Genomic DNA, 26568 nt, shown 5'->3' on the forward strand with positions numbered 1-26568 from the left:
ACCATAGCATCTTCCTTTAATTAGTCAGGATTATTTTTTTCCTTATCATTTCATTTGCTGGATATTTTTAAATAAAGGCTTTGAATAAAATAAATAAATAAAACTCCCATTCAAACCTGTGTGAATTTCTCTGGTCAGAAACAACCAGAGAAATAATTTATGTCTTACCTGTGTAGGGCCCCCAATCCATAGTGATGTTAAGAAAGTTACAGAGAAGCAAGCATGCTGTGCTTTAATAAATTTAATAATAGATAATAATGAGAAATAGCTAAAACTAGTTTATAAAATCGTCTCACATATTCATATATCCTGGTATAAAGGGAGAATGAATAAACATTGGTGTAACCCTACTCACTTAATGGAAACGACCTCATCATATAAAAGTTGAATATTTCCCAAAGGGTCTGGGAACTCCTAATTAGCCATCCAGGTTCTGATGGTGTCATGTGTTAACTACCAAGTGCTGTTACTTTTTATATTTCTATGAATATTTTTTAAAATAAAAGACATTCTTGATTTTTCCCTCTAAGTACACAACAAAACATGTCTTTTGGGGAAAAAAAACTGGAACAAAGAAAAAGTATACTAAAGGAAAATATTAATGAAAATAGCCTCAGAGGTAAGGAGTATTAATAATCATCTTATAATCAATCCATCTCTCTGGATTTCTGATGCTGGAAAACGACTTCAGTGTGTCTTAATAGAATTGAATGCTCACTTTTGGGGGGGGGGGGGGCATTGGCTACGTAGTGCAAAATAAAGAACCAAAATAGGAAAAGCCGAGTGTGGTGGCACATGCCTGTAATCCCACTGACTGGGGAGACTGAGATAGGAGAATTGCAAGTCCCAGGCCAGCCTGAGCAACTTAGTAAGACCCTGTCTCAAAATAAACAATAAAAAGTGCTGGGGCTGTAGCCCAGTGGTAGAATACTCTGGGTTCCATCACCAGTACTGCAAAACAAACAAGAAGGGGAAAAGAAATGGATTTTAAATAAAAACTAGATCTTGGTTTATATTTTGTTTTTTCTTCCTGAAGACCATTAGCTTGTGAAAACCTTTGTGCATTGGGAAAACCTATACATATACAAAGTGTATAATTATTATCAGTTTTCCACATAAAGTATGATGTTCCTGTGATCATTAAGGACTTGGCTTTGGGTAGCATTGCTATGCTTGGATGAGCTCCGTAATTTAAGCATATGGATATATAGGACTCCCCCACCCCAAGTATATATTATATATCTAAAAATATTTATCTATCTATATAGCTATGTAGTATTTATCTATTGACTGCTAATCACACTTTCAGTGTTCTAGCTATTTCCTCTTTCTTTCTTTTTCCCCCGCAATATTGCACACTGAACCTAGGGTGCACTACCACTGAGCTATGTCCCAGTCTATATATCTATATCTATATCTCTCTATATCTGTCTATCTACCTACCTACCTACCTATCTATCTATATATATAGATAGATAGATAGATAGATAGATAGGTAGGTAGATAGATAGATAGATAGATAGATAGATATAATTTTGAGGCAGGGTCTCACTACGTTGCTGAGGCTGGCTTTGAATTTGTGATTCTTCTGCCTTAGTCTTTTGAGTCACTGGAATTACAGGTGTGTACTATCCCACCCAGCCATCTACTTTTTTGAAGAAACTTGTATGCCTCAAATGTCACACTGTGATCAAATCTTAGACCCAAGACATGGAGGTAAATTAGGCCATTTTGTCCCTCAATCTCCTAAACCTATTGTTTAGAAAAAAATTTAGAAAAGAGCTCACAGCAACTGTTTCACTGTTCAAATGAGCAAGAGGACCAGTTGTTTCTAGGACTGGCTCATCAGCAGTCCCAAGAACCACAGGCAGAGAAACACAACTTTAGCTGGATGTGAAGGAATAACATCACATGCTTAAAAGATCACCAGTCAAAAATCTCTGTGGTCACGCTTCCACTATATATCCCTTCAGCAGATACTTGTCTTCACTGTGAAGTTCGTAAGAGTCAGTGCTGTCTCTTAGAACCCACCTAGTAATTCAGCATCTATTTATTCCTTGGGCAAACAAATACATCAAAGCTATATGACTTTGGACAAGGTTTAGAACAGATTTTGATAGGCAATGACTGGAGTTCTTGATTCTGCTCTCCTTATCTTCATCATTGCCATCATCTTGTATTGAAAGCCTTAGAAATTAGAAACTTTCAAAAAGTTTCTAACACTCAACACATAGCAGACAATTAATGGTGTATCAAGTAATAAACATTAAAAAAACACAAACAAGCAAAACATGAGTATAAAAATAGTTTCTTACCTCCATTCTATTAACAGGAAAGGAAGTTCCCATAAGAAATCACATTTAAAAAGAGGGGAAAAAGAAAGTTAGTACATTTTCATCTTATGGTTTGAAAGAGTTTCAATCTCTAAGGCTCTGTTAAGTTTTCTGCTTTTATTGGAAGCTTGATCCTGCATTAACAGGCAGATCTGAAGAAAGGAGATTAAGAAAATACTGTCCTGGGAATTGTATTCTTTTCAAATGGAGGTGCCCATGTTAGCCTTCTGGGTATGTGGCCTGGGTGGTCAGTTACACAGGGTTCCATACTCTCCTATGACTACTTTAATGCTCTTCTTGAAATACTGTTTTTTAACATTTTCATTTTGCAGTTAACTCCATAAATTATGTAGCCAGTTATGCCCGTGGGAGTAAAGTTCAGGGCGCTGTGAGGTGGTCATGCCTCTCCTGGGGTGAGCTACATGATCCTACTCAGACCCTCTCCCAGTATGAGGGCCCTGGGAGGCTATGAAAGTGGCCTTCCTTTCTGAATTATTCCAGCTTCTTTTAGAGAAATTAAAGATTCATATGCTTTACCAAGTGTTTTGTGTCCAATTTTCTCTTTGTTCCCTACTCCCATTATTAAAGTAAAACGTGAAACGTGTGCTTTGTCTAAAACCAATTTGCTGCATTAGAATTTCTCTGAATGTCAAGGTCTAGCTTCCTTGGAAGATGTTACATCCATTTGGATTGGGTGCAATTCTTTTGGAATTTTTAAGAATTCAAAAAAGTTAGTTCCCTTGAAATACAACAAGTTTGTATTTCTGATTACTTTTTTTACATCACAGGGATTGGTGACAACACAATTTTTGCAACCTTGAATGTATGATTCAAGGTTGTTTTCTTACAAAAATGTTTTAAAAGTAGTCATTTTTGTCAAATTGAATAAAGAACCCTGCAAGTGTTCTAAATTGAATAAAAGAGAAAAAAACACAATGACCAACCACAATGACTTACATAATATGTGCTATAGTATTGAAAATACAAAACAAGTCAGGACTGTTTGGCGATATTATCTGGAAAAATTTTACATTTTTAATTCTGATAAGGGTAAAAAATTAGGTAAAGTGGGTTTAGGTAAACTGGTATTAGGTGAACTGATTTGGGGTGAATTAGCCTATTCTGAATGTATGGCACTCATTCCATGAAAATACTGGTATTTTCCATTCACAGAATGGATCCCTTATATTTGAAATTTTTAAACCAGTTGTTTTCATGCTCCCAATTTCTAAAGTAAATGATTATAGAAAATATGTAATCACATACATAAACAAACACACACACACACACACACACACACACACACACACACACACACACGACACTTTTTTCCTTGCAATGTCCAGAGGAACATTACTAGCTCCCTCTTTGTTCCATTAAGCAGGCTCTGTACACAGGCACACAGTTTTGGTTCTTGGCCTTCAAATGAAGGTGGAAAGCATTCCAGTAAAAATCAGAGGCCAGGAGATGAGCTATTTCTCTAGATTTTCCTCATGCTTGAATGATTTTTGTGTAGGGGATTATAAAATGTCTAATGCAGTTCTTTTCAACTGTCTAAGAATTGAGAGACTAGCACACAAAGCCAAGAAAAGTGTCTTTATTTTTATTTTTTTAAATAACATTACTTTCTGAAAAGAACCACAAGCATTAGGGCCTAAAAGCAGAGGGAGGGTCCAGCGGTGGCACTGGCCATCACTTAAACAGCAGGGACCTCACCTTGGATGTGAATCCATGGGATGCTATGGAAGGTTGCTGGGTTACCAAGAGAACGGCCATCAGACAAAAGAACCCCAGTAGTAAGACACCACAGGCTGCCCAGAAGGGATTCAGATCAAGGGCTGGGGACTGTGAATTCTCCCACATAAGGTACTGTGTGGCATGGAGGACTCTGCAGGACTCTCTGAAGGACTCATGTGTCCCATGAGAGAGTCAGTAGTCAGATGCTTGCAACAAGAGGATTTAATAATCCATTAAGGCATTAAAGGCCTTGTATCCTGCATGTCTGGGTTTTAATACTGGCCCTAACATTTATTAGCTATGTGAGTTTGGAACCTATATGAGCTTCAATGTCAATGCAGAATTCTGGGAAAAGTGGCACCTATAATCCCCAAACCTCTCCCACTGTGACAGACTAGGTGGAAGAGGACATTAAGAAATTCTGGAGAAAATGGCATATAGTTTGGAGGAGTCAATACAGATTCTAATAGCAGATGAGCAGAGAGACCCATTGAAACTCAGTGAGCCAAGGTGATAGGTACGGAGAGAGACCTCACTTCATAACACAAAAAGAAGATTCAACAGCTTAGAGATGAACCAGTGCCAAAGAGAATCCAGCCATAGTACTAGGGAGGAGATAAGATGCTTTAATAGACTTCTATAACAAGGGCAAGTAAGCAACGAGAGATGAAGTTAATTTAAGGTGACTGGTTTCTAGACTAGTAAGACAATCGGGAGGTACTCTCATTCATTGGACTTCCATGTGTTTCTTACAGACTCTTTCTTCCTGGGTGGTAGGTAGCTAGGGGACAGGGAAGGGGTCTAAGAAAATAGTGATTTATAAACAAATGATTTTATTTCAAGGCTAGTTTTTGTTTTGAAACTTCAGAAATTTCCAATAGCCACTGTTATGGTTTGGATATAAGGTGTCTCCTACCCCCCACCAAAACTCCTGTGTCAATGCAGGGATATTTAGAGGTAAAATAATTAGATTTTGATAGTTATCTTATTAGTCCATCCTAGTTTGAACGGACTGACCGGGTGGTAACTATAGGAGGTGGGGCATGGCTGGAGAAGGTGGGTCACGGGGAGCATCTTTTTCTCTAAGGCCCCTTCCTCCTCGCTCTTTCTGCTGCCTGGCCACCATAAATGGAGCAGTGGCCCCCCATGAGGCCCTTCTGCCTTGACGTTCTGTCAAGTTGGCCGACCATGGACTAAATCTTTGGAATCATGAGCCAAAATAAATTTTCTCTCCTTAAAATTGTTCTTGTCAGGTATTTTGGTCACAGCAATGTACAGCTGACTGACACACTGTTACCCAATGTCTGCAGAATCTTGAAAATGATCTGGAAAAGTCCGTAAAACGTTGGCCTTCTTTTGAAACTTGCCTGGGTTCTAAAACAAGAAGCTGCCTGATTGGAAAAGCATGCTTACCTTTTATGCCTAACTGCAGAACATCTGGGAGCAATTTAGTGTGGCTACTGTCTGTTACTCATTTATTCTTTCCCCTTTATTAAAAACAAAAACAAAACACTTTTAATCAGTTTAAAACCAGATGAAGTCAGCATGAAATTCCAGGGCATGGTGTCTGCTCTGTTGATAAGAAGACTCTTCGCCTTTAGTGGGAGAAAGTTCATTACAGGGATCATGGGCCCTTTGGCTGAGTGGTAAAAGGGATCATGTGCTCCCTTCTGTGCCACCACCTGCCTAAAAATTATGTCCAGCACTGGAGGGAAATAGGAGAGTGGCTATCAAACATAAGGAAGAGTATGTAACATGGCAGTACATTCAATCACCTCTATCAATTTTGTTGTAGAGTACAAAGTTCTATTTTTTTAATAATAGTATCGAACATCAACTCTTGAAATATGGAAAATAAAACGAAGTGGTCCATTTTACAGTGAGGGAACCCCAAACTATCGCATCATATTTCCGATGATGCTATGTAAAATTCAAATATAGGGACCAGAAGTTCTGGACCCTGGGGTCAACCCAAAGAAGGGGCATTGCAGTGGAGAGATTGGTAGAAGGGGGAACAGCTAACAGAGGAGGAAGAATGTAACCGGGGAGACTCCTCCTTATTCCTTAAGACTGGAAAAGCACAGACAAAACTTTGGACCTCATAGTCTGATAAAGGACATATTTGTGCTGTTAAAAATGGGAAATACAGGGCTGGGGATGTGGCTCAAGCAGTAGCGCGCTCACCTGGCATGCGTGCGGCCAGGGTTCGATCCTCAGCACCACATACAAAACAAAGATGTTGTGTCCACCGCAAAAACTAAAAAATAAATATTAAAATTCTCTCTCTCTCTCTCACTCTCTCTTAAAAAAAAGAATATTAAAAAAATGGGAAATACAAACATGTATGTTCTTCTGAATCCCTGTGCCTATTTTTATGGCCTCTGGCTGTTCCAGGACCATGCTCAATACAGGGATCATGGGCCCTTTGGCTGGTCTCCACCACAGGGCCTAGGGTTCTGATGACAAAAACAAGGCATCTTGCCCAATACCAGCATCCTGGTGAGTTTCAATCGTAACTTGAGTCTTTGGGGTTGTGACTGGAGGGGAAATGCAACTTCTTGGTTGACAGGCAAAAGATGCAAAAACTTATGTGACGCCTTTTGATGACTAATAGCGAATAAATGATGAAGAAGGAAATGTATCACATTTCTGCAGGCACAGAGGCTTGAGCAGACTCATGGGAGGCTTTGGGGAAATGAAGGCCAATCTCTGTTTTGAGTTGTCCTTCAAACCCTAGAAATATCTCTGGACATAATTCTAAGCACTAGACCATTTGCTCTTTCCATTTCCAGTTGTCCTGCTGAGATGAGTAAATAAACAGATGGAGTAAAAGCTTCCAAGTGAAACACAGGCCTGTGACAGAGGGGGCTGTTGACTACATAACACAAGGGGAGCATGGGGACAGCTAAAATGAGAGACAGCAGCAGATTCTGGGGTAGGAAGCATTGCTAGAATATAAAGAGGAGGCACCATGTCTGACTGGACCTCTGGCCAGCCCCATGGGAGGCCACAGGAAAGAGGGACTTAGCAGATAGGGAGAAAGTAGATGCTATATCAAGAACAGGGAGCTCTGGGGAGCCTAAGACCATGCTTATGTGAAATGCTCCTGAAGAAAGTGGCTCCAAATGATCCTTTTTTTTTAATTAGATTGTCCTCACTTCCCTACATACTGATCTCAGGAGCACTTCAGTGTTGGGAGGTCACTTCCTCAGTGATTCCAGAGGGAACTCATGAGACTAGCAGGTCTAACTGACAAGAACAGGTCAAAGACTGGAAGAGAAAATGGCAGAAGTCTCAGAGCTCTTACTCAATGCACTCAAGATCCACTCTTTAGACCTGCCTGGAAGCTTTGGGGAAAAGTAGAAGAGAGTCAAAACCTCCAACAGTCAGTGACATCCCACCTGAAAAACAGATGAGGAGATGAAGAGAAAAATCTTGGAGCTTTTATGAGCAGGGCAGGTAATAACACTAGATATGTAGCAAATTTCCAACTCATCGACCTATTTTTGGTCTATCATACCCTCTCTAGACTTCTAAGTCTTTTTTCTTTTCCAGTTTTTGACTAAATTCTCATTTCTTTATTTGATGCCTAATATTGGACCTTACTGTGATTCTGTATATGGACTGATTTAAGAGTGGCTCATGCAGTTCAGAGAAGGGCAAGATCCCAGGTCCCAGGTATAGGTTAACACTTCCTTTATGCTGTATGCTCTACTCAGGTTCTCTGATGACCCTTTAGCCACTACTGTAAATATATCCTTATCCAGGGTGTTCTCAAGTTTCACTTCCAGGTCCCAATTTTACCTACCCTCTGAAATTGACCTCCATATCACACTGGTGTCCACTGACTGGTCAAGTCATTGCTGGTTCCAGGCTACATGACCATTCTCCCGACTGAGATGACTGCTCTTTTATCTGCATCCAGGCATTGCAGTTGCAAGCCTTCCACTGCTACACGCTAATCCATACACTGCTCCCACTCTCCTTTCCCTCCATGCACATTCCACTGTTATTTTCCATGAGCTGCTATTTCTGATTGGCACTACCCCTCACCCCTCACCCCAGGATATTGCCTTCCTATGCTATCTGTGTCATACCTAAAGGTTCTTTCTACCATCAGAAGATACCAATCTGTTTTTAGGATTACAGATTTCTCTTTGGTATATTCCATTTACTAATGGAGTTGGAATAGGTTCTCAATTGAGCTGGGACAGGGGTGGCGAGATGATGTGGCTATGTATATAGTATGGTAAAGATCATGCTGTATAATCTTTTCAGCATCTTAAAGATCATGCCCATGGGATGAATATACCCTGTGTGGAGAGATAAAACCATTTTTATTAGGTTCCCCTCCTTACTGGTCAAAGCACTATTTCCACAATTATTTTTGTATTTATGATGAGTAGACTATAAAGGTTTCCACATTAAATAAAGAATCCCTGTCTGGCCCTTCAGGCTTGGTATGTATGGGAATGAGGAAAGAAGGGAGATGAAGAATTTGGATACACATTTTGTAGATTCCTTTTCTGGGCCCAAATCTTAGAATGGAGGTACATTGATTAATGAAGAAAAAGGCCAAAAGAAGAGAAAGTTTTGCAACTTCTTATTTGGAATATTAGAAGCAAAATACCTTACAGGGATCCCTTACCCTGACGTGAGATGGCAACATTAGTGTAAACACAATGTTTACACTAGCGTGATGTGGTTGGGTAAATAGCAGAACCGGGTAAGTCAGTCTGAATCTTTCTTTGGTTTTGTGTACCTTGAGAGGGATCCAGAAATTGCTTCAGGCCCCATTAAGGATACAAAAAGAGTTGAGATGGGATTAGATAGGCCTGCTTTAGGGCCTTGGTGGGGACAGACAGGATGGCCTCTCTGAGGTAGTTGCAGAACAATCTCTAGATGGGGTTTGGTGAAGGATTCAGCTGAGAAGCAGAGGGCTGTGCTGCTCCAGAAGGAGCTGAGTCGGCCAGGGAGGTCCTCTGGGTCCCTACCAAATTCTGAAAGCAGAAGTTCCCCAGCTGCTGTCTTCACTAGAGATCATGGAGGTGGGGGTTGGGGGGGAATAAATACTTGTCCTCTCTTCCCCTGCCATCTAGGGGAAGAGATAGAAGGACAGAGGGAAAGAAGAACTCTAGGAGGGGATTGTCTTTAAATGAATGAGAAAAAAATCACTGGAAATGAGACTTGAAAGATTGGTGACACAAAATTCTCTTATCTTCAGTGGAAGTGTAGGTTAAGCTAAATTGGATCCATTTATTTGCTCGAGTTTGAGTATTCATATGTCAATATGTTATGTATTCATATAATGAATATATGGCATGTGTACACACACACATATATATACATACCTATACATTATATAGATATATAGATAGCTAAATTGTATAGGTATATTAATTCACTTAATAGGTATTGATCATATAATAAAAGAAAACAAAGATAGTGTGACTAGAATAATTCGGGTAATTCAAAGGCATCAGAAATTTCCAGTACCTCCTGGGCCTTCTCATGTCCTCATGTTTTGCTTTTATTTATATATTACTATTTGTCCTACACATCTCCTCAATCTTAAATGCTTCAGAATTCATTCTCCTGCCCTGTTACCAGAGGACCTCCCTGGCCGACTCAAGCCCTTATACGTTGCATTTCTCTCCTAGCAGATCCTGGGCCTCCTCCTCTTCTCTCTGTACCAATCATTGCTGCTGTTGTTCAGGTCTTCATGACTTTTCTAGACTCCTGGAAGAGTTTTCTAGCTGCTTGCCATGCTTCCAAACCACTTGACATCCTCCCTCCTGTCAATTTGCTAAAGGACATATCTGACCAGAGCACTTATTTCCTCTAAAATAACTAAATGACTTCCCGTTGATGGACAAGTGCATTAAACCTACCCAGGCCTAAACTGGTTAGAGCCCACACTTCAAACTTTTCTTCCCACTTTTCACCCGACTGCAGTCTCCATCATGTTCTAGACCACTGACTTGCTGCTTTGTGAACATATCTCAACCTGTTTATCTTGTACACACATCTTCTGTTCAAATAATACCTCTTTCCCAAGGACTCCCTTCAACTCTTCCTCTGCTGTTGTTCTTGGTCTGTGTTTCTGCAATACAGCATAGTCTGAGCTATCTAAATGTGGCTGGCTAACTTCCCTTCTAGATTGACAGTTCCTGGAAAGCAAGACGCATTTCTTAATTGTTTCCATTCCTTACTTTACCCAACACAAGGGTCTACATCCAGGATATTTAATAAATGCATATAAAAGTGCTCTATAAAAATAGCAAAATACTGTGTAAATAGAAATCATTTAATTTAATTTCATTTTAAATTGAGTTGAATTTACTTTAGGAGTTGTGCTATTCTCTGGAAGAAATGATTTTCCCTGATATGACACTATAGGTGGATATATTCCAGGAAGTGGTACAGGGACACTTAGTTTTGTAGTCTTTCTTTCATGGGTATGCCCCAGAAGCCCAGTTTTGTCTAGCGCTCCCAATGTATTTCTCTGAAGCCTCTGTTTACTTTGTACTAAAAAATCACATACATTACTGGAAAGTTCTTCATCAGGGAAGATCAAAGAAGTGGCACTGTAATAAGAAACAGCAGGCTCTGGGGAGCTGGCCCTGGGCAAGTTTCTACCAGTGCCTTACATGTGGGGCCAAACACCTCTCTGCTGATCCCTGGACAGTAGGCTGCTATGAATATAGTATGCCTGGCATTTCCTGATACGGGGATTATTTCCAACTCTACGAATTCCATAAATGTTCTCAGAAGCCTTTGGGACATTTAAATTTTAAAAATAAACCTTTATAACACAACACAAATATCCTAGAAATCCATGTGTCAGCTCTTTTCCTTGAAAATACCTGTATGTCCTGCTGTTGCATAAAACAGGAAAGGAACAACCATAAGAGTCTTACTCACAGGAACAAATGCTCCAAGAAGTAGCCATGCAAAATTGGCTCACATATGGTAAGAATCTGACAACTTACTCTTGGAGAGCCTTGGGAAGTTTGGATAACTCAAAAAGAGAAAGAAATGGGAAGGGGAGGAAAAGGAAATTGTAAAAAAAGAAAAAATAAAGAAGAAGGTAAAGAAGAAGAGAAGGGAGGGAGGAAGGGGGGGAAGGGAGAGAGGAAAGAAAAGAAAGAGACAGAAAGAAGTGAGCTCCTCAAGTTGTTGCTCAACAATTGGACAATCATGTGAGGATTTAGTTTGTGAGGCAACAAATTAGCCAAAATCCATATCTAGGTCACCTCTGGAGTATTCTCACTGGGGACTGGAGTAGGAGATAAAGGTTTTTCCCCATGCCAGATGTGGTGGAATGGCACCCACTCTCCCCTCTCCTGCAGCCACGGGATCATGCAGGGCCATCTTACCTGATACACTGATGGTGGCAGCAGCCTTCGCTGTACTGAATTTCTCTCCGTGTCTATTGGTAGCTATGCATGTGTAGAGACCTGGCTTGGTGATAAACAGCTGCAGCCGCGAGTCAATCACTCGGTCTTTCACACTCTCTTGAATGGACCCAGAAGAAACCTGATGGAGTACAGGGAAAAGAAAAAGTAGAACTAGGTCAAGGATTTCCTAATATGTCATACTAGTAAACTAGAAGGGGAAAACATTGGGATTATGATCAAAAGGCATGTGGTAGATTGCAAAAGTAGCCAAAAATTTTTCCGGCCCTCAGCCCAGGACCTTACACTGTGACTGTAGCTCTTCAGAGGTAGTATCTCTTTCCACACTTTGAATCTGGGTTAGTTGGCTACTAATGTTTTAGGGTGGTTGAGCAGAGACTTGTAAAGTTCTTGCATACTGTGGCCTGCTTTCCTTTTGCTTTGAAGCCTGTGACCCCCTGTGAACAAGCCAGTGCTAGCCTGATAGAGAAAACACACATGGTCATTTACCTCCACTGCTTCAGACAGGAGCCAACAACATCGTTAAACACACAGGTAAGTCTATTCTGGACCAACCAGTACACAGTCAAGCTGCTAATCATAGGAGCCAGACTGGTCAAGATCAGGCAATCTTGACCCAAATCTGCAACCCTGGCTGGCTTGTGGCAGATTAACAAATGGTTGTTGTTAAGTCACTAAGTTTTGGGGTGGTCTGTAATATAGCAACAGATACTTAATGTAAAGTATGGAAGATGATGCCCTGAGCAGATCCTCCAAGATGCTTCCTCTATTTCCTGAAGAAAGGGACAGTCAAGTATGAGGGATTACAGATCTCTGGAATTCTTTTCATAACATGTGATCAGTTCTCCATAAATGCATATCAGAAAGATAAATGAATATTTAAAAAAATGGTTGCAAAGCCAAGTCTCTCTCCAAGACACAGCATTCATATTGCTGGACTTCTGAAACCAGAAAATCAAATGTCCTTGAAAAGGTAGAATATCAGTGCAATATTCGCACACAATTGAGAGGTTAATTGACAGTACTTATTCCATAGTCACCATAACTCTAACTATATGATAAAGAAAGCTGTCCAGCACATTCTACCATGTTGCAGAGTTAGAATTCGTACCCTAGTTGATCTGATACCAAAGCCCGTGCTTTTAATCATCATATTTCTTAGTCCTTCCCCAGTCCTGGAAGGGAGACAAGTGAGGAGCCATTAGAAATAAGAACAGCAACAGTAACTGTTAAAATTTAGATCTCAAGTACCCCCTGAAGCCTCCTATGTAAAAGGTTTGTTCACTACTCTGTCACTATTGGGAGATTAGGGCAGGGCAAGAGGACTACTGGGAGGAAATTACAACATTTATGGGAATATTGGTCCCCCAGGTCTTTCCCTCTTTCTCTCTCTGCTTCCTGGTTGCCATGAGGCGAGCCCCCTCCTCTACTGCCATGATGTACCGTGGTGCCACAGGCCCAAAGCAACGGGCCCAGGGAACCATGGACTGAAACCTCTGAATCACTGAGCTAAAATAAGTCTTTCCTCCTTTTGAGTTGATTTTTTCTCAGGTGTTTTCTCACAGTGATAGAAAGCTGACTAACAGAACAACCTCAACCAATCAACCAACGAGGAATAAAATAAATGTCTGAGATATGTCATGGCTAAGGCGGTGGCACTTTTTGTAATGGTTACTTCTTCACTGTTTTCTTGAGTACTGTACCTACCATCTTTTCAATAATTAGTCCCTAATTCTCACTACTTCTATGAAGGGGAAAAGGATGCCAATTTGAGGGAAATTCATGTAAAATGACAATTAAGGAAAAACCCATGGTATGCCTTAGCCTTGCTTGGAGGAGTGTAAATGGGGCCAGAGGGAATCTGAGCCTGGTTACCTTGGAAGAGATTCCTCTAATAGTAGGAAATGAAGCTGAGAAAGAGGAATCTGGAGCCAATTATCTTACTATTTTGCAGGAGAGAGGATTTTCAAAGACTGGCAATTCTCCCTAGCTCCAGGTGGCCCCTGTCCTTGGCACCAAAGCTTTCTCTAGCAATGAGGCAGGGAAAGTTTGTCCAATTCACTTCTTTCTCTTTTTATTCTCTACCCTCACTACCAGTCTCACCACTAGTCTCCATACCTATGATGAAAACTGGCTTATGTGAGTATCAGTTTACCTTAACTGGGGAAAATTCCCAGGTCAAATCAAGTGTAATGGCATTTTCCCCAGATAAGCAACCTCAAGTGGAAAGAAAAATATCTTTCTGAGATACACCCTAAGTTGGAAATTCTAGTTGAATTCATCACTATCATATTTATCAGAAGTTCAATGTCTTATGGATCTGAGCATGCAAGTTAGAAAGAACTGAACAATTTGAAGTCCAATTTTGGAGTTCCCCTGAATTTGAATACAAAGCAGCAAGGAGAAAAAACAAAAACAAAACAAAACAAAACAAAACAAAACAATGAGTACAAACCCTATGTTCAACTGACATGCTCTATGCTGTTTCATATTTTGTTTTGTTTTTTAAAATAATCCCATTTCAGTTTGTGTGTTACGTGGAATTCGTAGGGCCACGGCTTTCCTCCTTTGCAAATCTGTTTCTCTCCTTCAAGAAGCAGGGCCATGCAATGCCTTGGAGACAACTTAGAAATAAGTAATTCCAAAATGCTGCTTAGACTCCCACTATTTTCATGTTCACACCTAAGAAAGCCACTGCTAAATACCTCCTCAAGGTCACTGAAAACATCCTTTGTAGGAAAGAGGCGCAGTTTTTAAGCTGCCTGAGCTCTCTTCTCCTGGATTCCATCCAGGTGTTGAAATAGTTTGGTGAGGAGACCAGCAAATTGGGAGGCTCACCCCTGCATTATGACGTGGCTCCTAAGTGCTTTTCCTCCTGTGTCCAGAGACCTCACTTGATTCAGTGGGTGACTCATGCACAGCAGGCCTTGTTAGTCATAGTTTGAATTTGTTTTTCTTTCTTCATACATCATCCTGACCAACAGTTTAGTATTTTTGATGATCTGAAAATAAAAACAATCCTCTGCCCTCTATTTGATTCTTTTTGCCTCCCTGCTTTAAAAGATCAAAGGGACTAGTTCAGGTTATCACTGTGAGCTTTCACCAAGATATGCCTAAAAAATACAGAGGACAATGCCCCCCCCCCCCCGTATTTGGGGGTGTTATATCTGAGATTGAACCAACTGTGGAGTGAAAATATATTTTTTAAATTGCATCTATACTGAACATGTACAGATTTTTTCTTTGACATTATCCTCTAAACAATACAGTATAACTACTGTTTATACAGCATTTACACTGTATTAGGTATTTAAAGTATATGGGAGGATTGCATAAGATTACATGCAAATAATACTCCATTTTATATAAGAAAAATGAACATTCAGGGATTTTGTTAACCACAGGGGTCCTGGAACCAACTACCCAAGGTCCCTGAGGGATGACTGTACTTAATTGAAATGACTTTGTCTGGAGTTTACAGTAAGTACATTGGTTTCTGCAAGTCACTCAGGCACTCTGCCTTGAAGGAGCCATATACACAGCTCTGTGCTCTGGGGATAGGGTTTTGTCTTTTTGGTTAAGGATAGCTTTGTGCGGCCATGGATGTGTTAATTTGATTGACCACACTAATCATTTCACTGTGTTATATGTAAATCAAACCACCATGTTATACACCTTAAAGATGTAGAAGAAAAAATAATAAGATTTTTTTTTAAAAAAGCAGTAAAATAGAAAGTTCTATCAAATAGTCTTAATAATGCACAGCTGAAACAGTGTGGTACAAAAACTGTTTGAAGGTGATATAGCAGTCTTGACAAATAGAATATTTTTATGTATCAGTAATAGGTTTTTTTTTTTTTTTTTGTAGTGCTAGAGATTAAACCCAGGGCCTTGTGCATGCAAGTCAAGCACTCTACCAACTGAGCTATATACCCAGCCCTCATTAATACATTTTAAATTGAGAGATGTTGCTATATCAATTCTGCATAAAATATAGACAAGCCTCCTTTTAAGAATATTAAAAACCAAAATCTTCAACATAAATGGTTTGGCTATTTATTTTACAAAATTCCTCTATTAAATTAAGATATTTCAACTTTTAAAATGTCTTAGGAATTACATTTGTTGGACAAAGAGAGACATGTAATTTTTTCTAAATTTTTAGTTGAATGTGCAAATATCAGAGGTATTATTAACATAATTTTAAATAAATCCAGTTATAAAATTACAAGGATTTTAGTTTTAAAAAGTAAGCTCTGCTCCGTTCACATCAAAAATTACTTGTAAAAGGAAAATAATATTACCAGTGAGTCTGAAGTTCATCTGTGACTACAAATTTCCATGGGGAAAAAAAAAGAATGGCATTTCCATAGGAAGAAAGCAAAATATTTCTTAATCATTTTGGATTATGTTGCTTGACTTTCTCCAGCTCTTGGGCTAACGGTCCAGGGTTTTAATTTACTGGCATGTGCACAGGGTGGGGGTGGGGAAGAGGAGCAGTCCCATCTTTCAGACGGCTGAGTACTTAGGAGCATGTCAGGAGGTTAGTTTACTAGCTCCTAGTTAAAGTCACAGTTCAAACTGTTTTATTCTGTGCCAACTGTCTCCCAGCTCTATATCTGTCTTCATTCAATACCCTAAAACAATATCAGAGCTGTGGGCTCCTTCATATTCTCTTGGATGCACTTTCTGAGTTGCTACTTTCACAATGTTCAATGCCTGAAATCGCCTCCATTTCCTGTGGTTTGCGTCAGTAAAGGCAAGGGCATGTGGATTTCGGTTTGGGCTTGGGTAGTGTTACCAAGAACTTGGCAGTAAGAACAACACATGCTCTCTGACCATAAGAACTGCGGATATACTTTTGCTTTCTTCCTGAATCAAAGTCACCGTTAGTGTATTTTATTCCTGTTTTAGCCTCAGAAGGGATAGATCTGTTTTGCCTTATACTTTTGATGAGTCATATCTTGAATGATTAATTTGAGGCTCTTTTATTGTTCCTGAACTCCAACAGAGAATGATCATGTATCCTCCACATATCTACTCTCATGCAAGCCTTTTGAAAATACTGAATTTTAAAAAGCATGTCTAACCATCTCTTTATTACTGTAAGACAAATTAGTAAAGTTACATGTCAGCCTCCCAATTTTCTTAGCATGTCTTTATGCCACCTTCAGAGGCTTATGTCAACTACAACAGCTTCACGGAAGAGTCACAAAACACACTGCCAACTAGGATTGGATTTCAACTGACACTTGAAATTTAATTAGAGTGGCAAAGCAGAGCAGGGACTATGTGCTACTTTATTATAACCTAACAGAATTAGAGGACCTTAGTCCGATGATATACTAGAGGTCATCTTTGACAGCCATCTGACGTCTGTGTCATTATCCACATGAGGGATCCATGTCTGAGTGGCAAATGGAACTCCTTTCAAATCACATTAGCTGAAGAGGGACATTCTTAAGTCAGCTAACTTTGTGTCTAATTCTCATTCTATCATGGCTTGAGTTACAGGTGACAAAGTGGTAATTTGTTTGCTTAGTGTCTTCTGAAGGGATCTAGGATAGACAGATAAGATGAGCCAATTTTAATAACAAATTATGAGAAAGTGGTTTTGCTTAGGTATCAGAAAAAGATAAAAGGAACTTTCTGTCAAAACAACAGAAGTGAAAACAAGAATGAATAATTGAAAGCCTTGGAGGATTGCAAAAATATATAAGATGTCCTTTGTTATTGGTAGCCATAAAATTTGGCATCCTGTTTTACATCTTACCAAAATCTCACACACGGACACAGTTTGTTTTCCACAGCCTTCCCTCCCCTCTCCTTCCTCTTCCTGTGTCCTGTGTCCTAGTTCTCATTTTTCAGGGCTCCAGCCAACCAGTCTTCTTAGGACACACTGCATCATAGGGAGTGGGCCCCGGGAGGGGTGGGAGTATAGAGCAGAACATTACTTTCTGAGATTCCTTTTTTAATTTAATTTTTTAAAAAATTTACCTTTTTAGCTTAATACAGCATAACCAGCAAATAGAAATTGTATATATTTCAGGTTATAAATTGATATTTTGATATAGGTATACATTGTGAAAAGATCACCACAAACAAGCTAGTTGACGGATCATCTCACATATGCTTCTTTTATGCTGCAGAATTCTAAGTTTATAGGTCACCCATTAATGGGTTTCTTCTTAAAGTTTTTGTTTTTAACGTTCTGTTATACTTTTCCAGAGTATTTGCCTTATTTTGTTTGCTATTTAATTCAGATGAGGAAACTCTGTAACAGTCTAAAAAAGAAAGGAATCAAAGCCATTTAGGAGTAAGAACTATGTTATGAAAAAACACTATGGGATTTGGGGTCTTCTCCTTGTAGACACCAGGACACCAGGAGTACATGCACATGGAGACATGGCCACATGAGAACACTGCAAGATGGCCAGGGGAAACTATCTACAAGCCAGGAAGTGAGGCCTCACCAGAAACCAGCCGGGCTGGCACCTTGATCTTGAACTTTCAGTCTTCAGAGCCATGAGAAAATTAATTTCTGTTGTTTAAGTCACCCCATCCATTCTATTCTGATATTGTTAGCTCTAGCAAATTAATACAATCCTGGAGAAGAGAAAGATGAGAGGATATGCGATAATTCAAGTCCAGGAAGGAAAGTGCCTTAGGTTGGGTGGAAATAAAATTTAATATGATATGGATTATTCCAAAAGATTTTGCCTACCTATAAGAAAAAAAGAGAAGACTCCCATTTTCTTGTTGAAATACTTGCTTTAAAAATATTTGGAGTGGGCTGGTATTGTGGCTCAGAGGTAGAGAGCTTGCCTAGCATGTGTGAGGCCCTAGGTTCAATTCTCAGCACCACATTAAAAAAATGGTATTGTGTCAACCTACAACTAAAAAACAAATGTTAAAAAACAAAAAAAGCATAATTTGAGACATCCTTTGTCTCTAGTATGCTACTGTTACTATAGTGCAATATGATAACCTATATTCACTACAACCAAGATACCAAAAAAAAAAAAAAAAAGACTATCCTACAGGAGATGTAAGATGAAAATAATCAAGCACCAGTTGAATGACTTATCAAGATTTGTGTTGGTAAGTTATTCTGAGAGTCATTCTTACCCCACCCAAAGGTCTGGTTTGGACATGTACCATCTCTTTAATGAGTGACAGGGTGTCCTAACTAGGATAAGCTTAAGAGTTGACTTAAGTCTCCTATTGTGTAGTAAAGGATTAAAAGGTTAGTTTGATGAGCTTAAGGTGCTCAAACCCTGCACCTTACAAAGAAAGGTCCTCCCTGTGGCTCTTGGGGACAACCTATTACCCCTTGGAATATTCTGTCTGATACTAGTATCTTTACATCCTGAGAATTTGGGCCATACCAGATAGTTGACATTAACTATGTGAGTTATAATGAATACTTCTTTCTGTTCACCTGTAACCCTAGAACATACTGCATCCATTTTATTTCTAGAGGTCTAAGATCAGTCATGTCAGTACTCTTTGTCTAGGTAACTGACCTCCAGTAACAACTCTGGATACCAACGCTAGGTTGAGCATCCCTGGATAGCAGTACTTAAACATGTTGTCACATATGATTGTTGGGAATTAAGTATTGTTGTTGCAACTTTATTGGGAGAGGAAAACTGATTCCCTGTTATTGATTTAATCATTTTTCTTTTCCTGCCTTAAACATTAGCCATAATAGCTTTTCTGAGTTTTGTGAGTACTTCTAAAGAATCATCAAACAAGAGTGTACATGAGTGTGTGTTTGGGGTCTTGTGGATCCTAACACACCTGAAATGTGTAGACAAAATGGACAAATGTCTAAAGGGCTGGGTTGAGCTGCCTGGCAACTCCAATGGAAGAAGCAAAGAGAAGGAAGCTCTCTTCATGATTTAGGCTCCTAGAGTTCTTAGATACAAAGGTCTTTATAGAAGATCTGAATTGTAGTCACTTTCCATTTTCCCAAGAGGACCTTTTGGGGGAATAAATGACTCCAATAAAGACACCTCCTATCAACTAGCAAATTGGGGGCTAAACAGAAGAGGGCTGACCTAAGGCAAACGCATTCCTAGCATTGTCTTAAATGTTCCCTAGTCTCTGAAGAATTATGAACATGTCCATGAGGGAAAAATGCAATTTAAAATACCTGGCAGGTGCAGAAGGTATAAGGTGAAATTGCAAGGGCATCAGTTAAATGATAAATCTCCTGCTCCAATTACTCTCCTCTCTTCCTCCTTCCCAACCCTGACATAGTGACACAGAACAGGTAAGAAGTGAGAGGATCACAGGTGAGCAGGAGCTAAGAAACCAACCACAATTCCTCTGTGGAAGGCTGGTAGCATGACTACAATAGCCCTGAGAAGGGAGGAAGGGATAAGTCTTCCTGCTTATGAATGCATTTGGATGTCTCAGTTATTACTTAGGACAAGACACCTCAAATTACTAAATTAGGATGATGTTAATGATTTAAAATCATATAATAGTGTCCAGAAAAATCACAGAGCCTACTCTAGGTAAAGAGAACCCACTTTGCTGAATAAATTTAAAAGGACAGAGAAAATAATAAAGGTTGTATTACATGAAAATCATGATTATTCAATACCTCCGTTACAATAATAATCATCTTAGCTCATATCTTTATTCTTTTTCCACCTGAAATCTTAGCATATAAATAAACTCTAAAATCAAGAAAAATAAGTTCAGAGAAAGATGGAAGGTATTGTAATCAGAGGACCAGACATTTTCAGTAATTTTTGGCAGATTAAGAGAGATGATGTGATTGGATTAATAGATTAATATCAAGTAACTAAAAATCTAACACCAAAGAAGAGGTTTCTGGGAGGGGAAGAGACACAAGGTGGAGGCTAAGGTTATGGGTCAGTGGTAGAGCACTTGCCTACCTTGTGTTAAGCACTGGGTTCTATGCTCAGCACTACATATAAATAAATGAATAAAATAAAGACCAATTGACAACTAAAAAAAAAAAAGACACACACACACACACACACACACACACACACACACACACACTTTTCCAAGAGTCCTGTAAAATTTCAAAGGTGAGATAGGTAAGCTGTAAGCAGAAGCAGACTTAGAGAAAGTCAGCAAGGTACCTGAAGAATTTTGGGGGGCTATTATGTATGCATGGAGTACCAGGCTGAGGCATCAGCTCATGAGCTAGAGCTTGTGGATGAGATTTCCTTATTGGGGTTTTCTATGGTGGACAACTATCGTGGGTAACAGAGCCTGAGGAAAAGCATATAGACTATGTAGGGCTACCCTTATCTCTCCACAAAAATAGGCAAAACCAAAAGAACTAAAAGATTGATGTTTTGAACCAAATCCATTTAATAGCAGTCTAACTAGAGAGAACGTGGAGAGGAGAAAAACATTAGTCAGAGATACAGTAGAGGAAACATCTAAGTTTGAGAGAAATTTGCATCTCATCTGCCTCACCTCCAGCTCTGTACCAAAGGGAAATACATAAATGTACCAACAATTCTATAAGCCTGGCATAATATGATTAGCAGCATAATCATAATAGCATACTAAAAGAATAGACCATTCCCATTTTTGAAAATGGAGGCAGTAATCTAGAATAAAATTTGGAGCAATTTGAAACAACACCATGAAGCAAACAAACAAACAAACAAAACGATGTTTCAAGGAATAAAAGTGATTCAAATAAAGGAAAATTTTCAAATCAAAGTGAAAACTACATGTTCATCAAAAAGCCATATAATTGCTGGCAAGGCATTTTATTGCTTATAAAATATCTTTCAATTAAAAGCAATTATTAAATTAAGAATTAACATATTTTCACTTTACCTAATGCATTAAGCATATCAGAAACTAGAAATTTCATGAAAATCAAATGTAAATAGACAAATGGTAGAACTTATAAAATATAATGACAATAATAACTCATGACAGGATCCTTTTTCAGATATTGGATAAGCTAGGTTTTTCAGACAAATCCTCACACAAACAAATTAAAATTCTGAAAAAAATTTTAACAGATATAACAGAACTTAGATACTCTCCACCAGTTAAGATACTTTTCCAAAGCCATAAAAATTGAACTTTTTTTTGGATAGCCAAATCTAAACTCAGAGCCCATAAAAGCATTAAAGATACAATAAATTGAGAACTCAAAGAACTAGTTATCAGGGACATTTCAGTGTGAACTACAAGTGAAGTAGCCCACATAAAGAATGACATTATAATTATAAAGCATACATTATAATTATCTGGGATGTCCAAGGAGCTTCAAACCTTGAGCTTGTTTTGAGGTAGTCCAAGATTAGTAGCAGCTCTTGTTCCCTAGCAGAAACAAGAAAAAATTCTCTTCAAGGGAAATTACCTTCATCTAGACCTCAAATTCTTTGTTTCTGACATTTTTTCAATACAATGAACTGCATGTTATCAAAGATAACGAGGCACACAAGAAGACAGAACACAATGAGCAGAATTAGAAAGAAAATAGACAACAGAAAGAGACCTACAATGGTATTCCATCCCGTGCAAATAAAAGCCAAAGTTATTTCCATGACCTACCCAAATCTGTAGGATGTACAAGGCCTGCACACACCCCTTCCTGCTTTGCTCTTTGCTCATTCACCTCTAGCCATGCTGGCTTCCTTGCTGTTTCTCTGATAGAACATGCATATCCTTATCTCAGAGCCTTCCTCAGGTTATCTTGTCAAGCTATGTACATAATCTCCTTCATCTCAGAGATTTGCTCAAATGTCTTTGTTTTAATGAAGCTTGACCCTGTTGAAAACAGACTCTTTCTCCCTACAGTCAATCTTTCTGTCTTCTTTTCTACCTTTATTATATTTTTCACAGCATTTGATAGAATCTACATAAAATATACAGTCTCTTTTTTGTCTTATTGTTTGTCTGTCTTTATTCATCAGGTGCCAGCTCTCTTTAAGGGCAGGGAACTTTGCCTGTTTCATTTGCTCCTGTTTTTACAGGACCTGGAGTAATGCTCAATGCTCCCATGCTCAACATATATTTATAGAATGAAAAAATAAAGTGTTAAAAGCAGGGCCTGGATCAAAACATTACCTCATATGTGTTAGCTCTTAATACCACTATTAAAAATGAAGAAAAGTATGTTGAACTGACAGATGTGGATTCTAATTCCAGATTGCTTTTCCTTAAAGTAGCTTCTAGCAGGGAACTAATCTTTCACTGGTGGATTTTATGAAAATGCATGGAAAGGATTTGTTACCTCTTCCTTTTTTACACAAAGGCACAAAGAAAGCATTTGATTTCTGACTATTCCCAGTGATTCAAGAAAAGAAGCAAACTCCTGGCATCCAAATTCGAAGACAGTGATTTCCAGGACAAAAATAGATGCAGGTGGGACCAATGACAGAAATAAGAATAACCTGTCTTGAACTTCACCACCAGTGGGTCTTCCCCAAACAAGTCCCCATACACATGACACTCACAGCATTTCCATTTTCAATCCAGCTGATAGTGGGGACAGGGATGCCTGTTGCTGTACAGCGCAGGGTCACAAAGGAGCCAAAGGAGACATTGTGGGATTCAGGAGCCCGCAGGATTCTGGCAAAAACTGTTAGGAAGACAGAAGTGGTGAGTGACTCTCCAATAGAGAATAATCAAGCTAGAGTGGCCTTTTAAAAATCAAAAGTGACCATGTTTCCCTCTGTCTTAAGGTCAATACCAAATCCCTGGCCTCCAAGGCCTTCACGCCACGGATCTTGCATCACCAGCCACGTTCCCAGTGTGGGAGCTATTCCTCCGTCTGGTACACTCACCCTGGATCTACACATGGCAGGTTCTTTGTATGGCTTAAGTCTCTGTTTAACAGTGGCATTTCCTTAGAAAAGATCTTTACCCACCCAACACACAGTGTAGCCTTCGCCCATTCATTCTCATCATCCAATCTTATCATCTCTGCAGACCTTACCACTGTCTGATTGTGTGAAACCAAAACCTTTCCAGTTTCATTCACTGCTATGTGCAGTACCCAGAAGAGTCCCTGATCAGAGGGAGCACAATATATACTTTATGGAATTGAAGAAATAACTGATTCATGTTCTGTACCCTCTCAGTATCTAAGGGGGAGGTCAGACAAAAATCCATCACACTTTTCAGAGATTGAATTGACATATTGGCAAAAAAGAATATTTTAGATAAAATGTGGGTAGGAGAATGAGTAATTTATGTTCCTTTCTGAGGCTGGATTCCCTAATTAAATAAAATGAAGCTCTTTTGATGTGAGAAGTTCTACCTTTAACTAAAGAATAGGGTTGAGGCCCAGAATGTATCGTAAATTGGAAGGTAATTAGAATCTCAGAATTATTAAACTTGGAAGAGGCTTCAGAGATAGACCAGATTTCTGTTATTACTTTATAGATGTGGAAATCAAATCCCACTCAATTTACTTTTCTCAAAGTAAAAAAAAGTGACGGGTGAGAAACTTGTTTTTATGTCTTCTTACCTCAAATAAATTTCCTTTTAAAGTGTTGTTAAATCTTTTTGATTGCCTATTACACTGTAAGTATAATCGTTTCTTCTCCTGTCCATTGTTTTCTAGGACTTAAGCACAGAACATAACCTCAGAGTATGAAGCCCTAGTTAACACTATGATTTGAAGCTTAGCTCTTCTAGTTAGTTGACATTTGTGGAGCTTGGATTTTTGAAAGTATGGAGAGAGGATGTATACTAGACAGGAGACGTGCAAGACAATGACAGATCAAGGCAAGAGCTGTGTTAGAATACCCATTAAAAAGGATTATAATTTATATCTTACAAAAGGGCTGTCCCTATCTATTCTTTTTTTTTAATTATTTTATTGTTGGTTGTTCAAAACATTACATAGTTCTTAATATACCATATTTCACAGATTGATTCAAGTGTGTTATGAACTCCCATTTTTACCCCGTATACAGATTGCTGTGTCACATCAGTTACATTTCCATTGATTTACAAATTGCCTTTCTAGTGACTGATGTATTCTGCTGTCTATCCCATTCTCCACTGTCCCCCCTCCCCTCCCCTCCCCTCCCCTCCCCTTCTCTCTCTCCATCCCCTCTAATATAAATCGTTTCTTCCACTTATATAATTTTTCTCCTATTCCTCCTTTCCTCTTATATGTAATTGTGTATAACCCTGAGGCTCACCTTCCAATTCCATGCAATTTCCCTTAACTCTCCCTTTCCCTCCCGCCTATCATCCCTGTTTAATGTTAATCTTCTTCTCCAGCTCTTCGTCTCTACCCTGTCCTTGGTTACTCCCCTTATATCAAAGAAGACATTTGACATTTGTTTTTTAAGGATTGGCTAGCTTCACTTAGCATAATCTGCTCTAATGCCATCCATTTCCCTCCAAATTCTATGATTTTGTCATTTCTTAATGCAGAGTAATACTCCATTGTGTATAAATGCCACATTTTTTTAATCCATTCATCTATTGAAAGGCTTCTAGGTTGGTTCCACAATCTTGCTATCGTGAATTGTGCTGCTATGAACATCGATATAGCAGTGCCCCTGTAGCATGCTCTTGTTAGGTCTTTAGGGAATAGACCGAGAAGGGGAATAGCTGGGTCAAATGGTGGTTCCATTCCCAGCTTTCCAAGAAATCTCCATACTGCTTTCCAAATTGGCTGCACCATTTTGCAGTCCCACCAACAATGAACAAGTGTACCCATTTCCCCGCATCCTCGCCAGCACTTGTTGTTGTTGGACTTCTTAATGGCTGCCAATCTTACTGGAGTGAGATGGTATCTTAGGGTGGTTTTGATTTGCATTTTGTAAGATATAAATTACAAAAGGGCTGTAAGGAGATGTAACTCAGTGGTAGAGGGCTTGTCTAGCACATGTGAAGTCCTGGGTTTGATCTTCAATAATGAAAAATAAAATAAATATAAATAAAGGCCATCTTAGCCCTCTTCTCTAATGAAAATTGTACCATACTTACTGAACTTCTGTATAAATGAAGTTAATTGGCAGTATTTTTAAAAAATATTTACTCTTTTTAGTTGTAGTTGGACATCATACCTTTATTTATTTATTATTATGTGGTGCTGAGGATGGAACCCAGGGCTTCACACATGCTGTGTGAGCACTCTACTGCTGAGTTACAACCCCAGCCCAGTTAGCAGTACTTTTCAAACTAATCTTCAGTGCTAATCCAGGTAGCACTATTTCATATTTGAGCCTACTAGTAAACTTACAGATAATCAGTTTCATAGTTTTCATATTTATAAAATATTCATATTCACAAGCTAAAAAAAGGATTATATAATTCAAGGAGATAAAGGAAGATGTGATTTACTTGACAACTGGATATTTTTAGAAAATTTGAATTTGATTTCCAGTCTCTTGATATTGGGAATTCTAAGAGTTGAAATATAGAATTTAGACACATAAATATTGGATTCCAAAGCCAGGAGAACAGAAAAGCATTAAAGGTGCTTTCTTCAAAGGAAACAAATGGTTTAAAAATAAAAGGCAAAAAAAGACATCAAATGTTTAAAATATAACTGTATATGTGCCCCCCAAAACAAAAAAATTGAACCCGATTTTAAGGTTCCCAGGGTCTAACTGCCAACCTACAAATACAGAGGGTTCAGGGAACATGCTAAACATCACCATAGAGAAGCATTTCAGTAAAAGTCAGAATACAGAAAATTTTAAAAGGGCAAATTATTTAGTTTCTTTAATAAAAAAAAAAATAACAATGAAGGGAGAAGTGATCTCTTATAGATTAAAATAATTATAAAGGACATACCACCCAGATGCAATGCGTGGTTGTCTTTGAATTCTCATTCTACCAACTTAGTCTAGGTTCACAGGCTGTGGACTTTTGACAAGGAACCCTGACTGATTGGCATCCTAGAAGAGTGCACTCAGGGATCTTCCTTTTAATGTTTCTGGTAACAAAATAGAGACCTAGACTGTACAAAATATTTGAGTCCTTGTGCATCATTTGGCTGAAATAACTCTTGTGTATTTGGTATTATGGTTTCTGAGTGTGAGAATACTGCAATGAATATCTTACGGGTCTCTTTGCCTCTGAGAATCGGAAAC

At 38.8% G+C, this 26568-nt stretch overlaps 1 protein-coding gene and 1 long non-coding RNA gene across 5 annotated transcripts in view; both read right to left on the bottom strand.

Annotated features, from left to right (window-relative positions):
• LOC308642952 overlaps positions 1-26568 on the bottom strand; it is a 1001730-nt gene that overhangs the window by 591680 nt on the left and 383482 nt on the right. The gene's annotated exons all lie outside the window — the stretch shown is intronic.
• The window catches only part of MUSK (muscle associated receptor tyrosine kinase), a 114851-nt gene that overhangs the window by 38496 nt on the left and 49787 nt on the right, over positions 1-26568 (bottom strand). For all 4 annotated transcript variants that reach the window (XM_081279674.1, XM_081279673.1, XM_081279671.1 and 1 more), the window contains 3 exons: positions 22963-23087; positions 11450-11609; positions 2316-2322 (listed from right to left, as the gene is read on the bottom strand). In XM_081279674.1, coding sequence (XP_081135800.1) covers positions 2316-2322; positions 11450-11609; positions 22963-23087 — 292 coding nt within the window. The remainder of the gene's footprint in view (positions 1-2315; positions 2323-11449; positions 11610-22962; positions 23088-26568) is intronic.

This window comes from Spermophilus citellus (assembly GCF_964194105.1).
Source record: "Spermophilus citellus genome assembly, chromosome: 2".
NCBI lineage: Eukaryota > Metazoa > Chordata > Mammalia > Rodentia > Sciuridae > Spermophilus > Spermophilus citellus.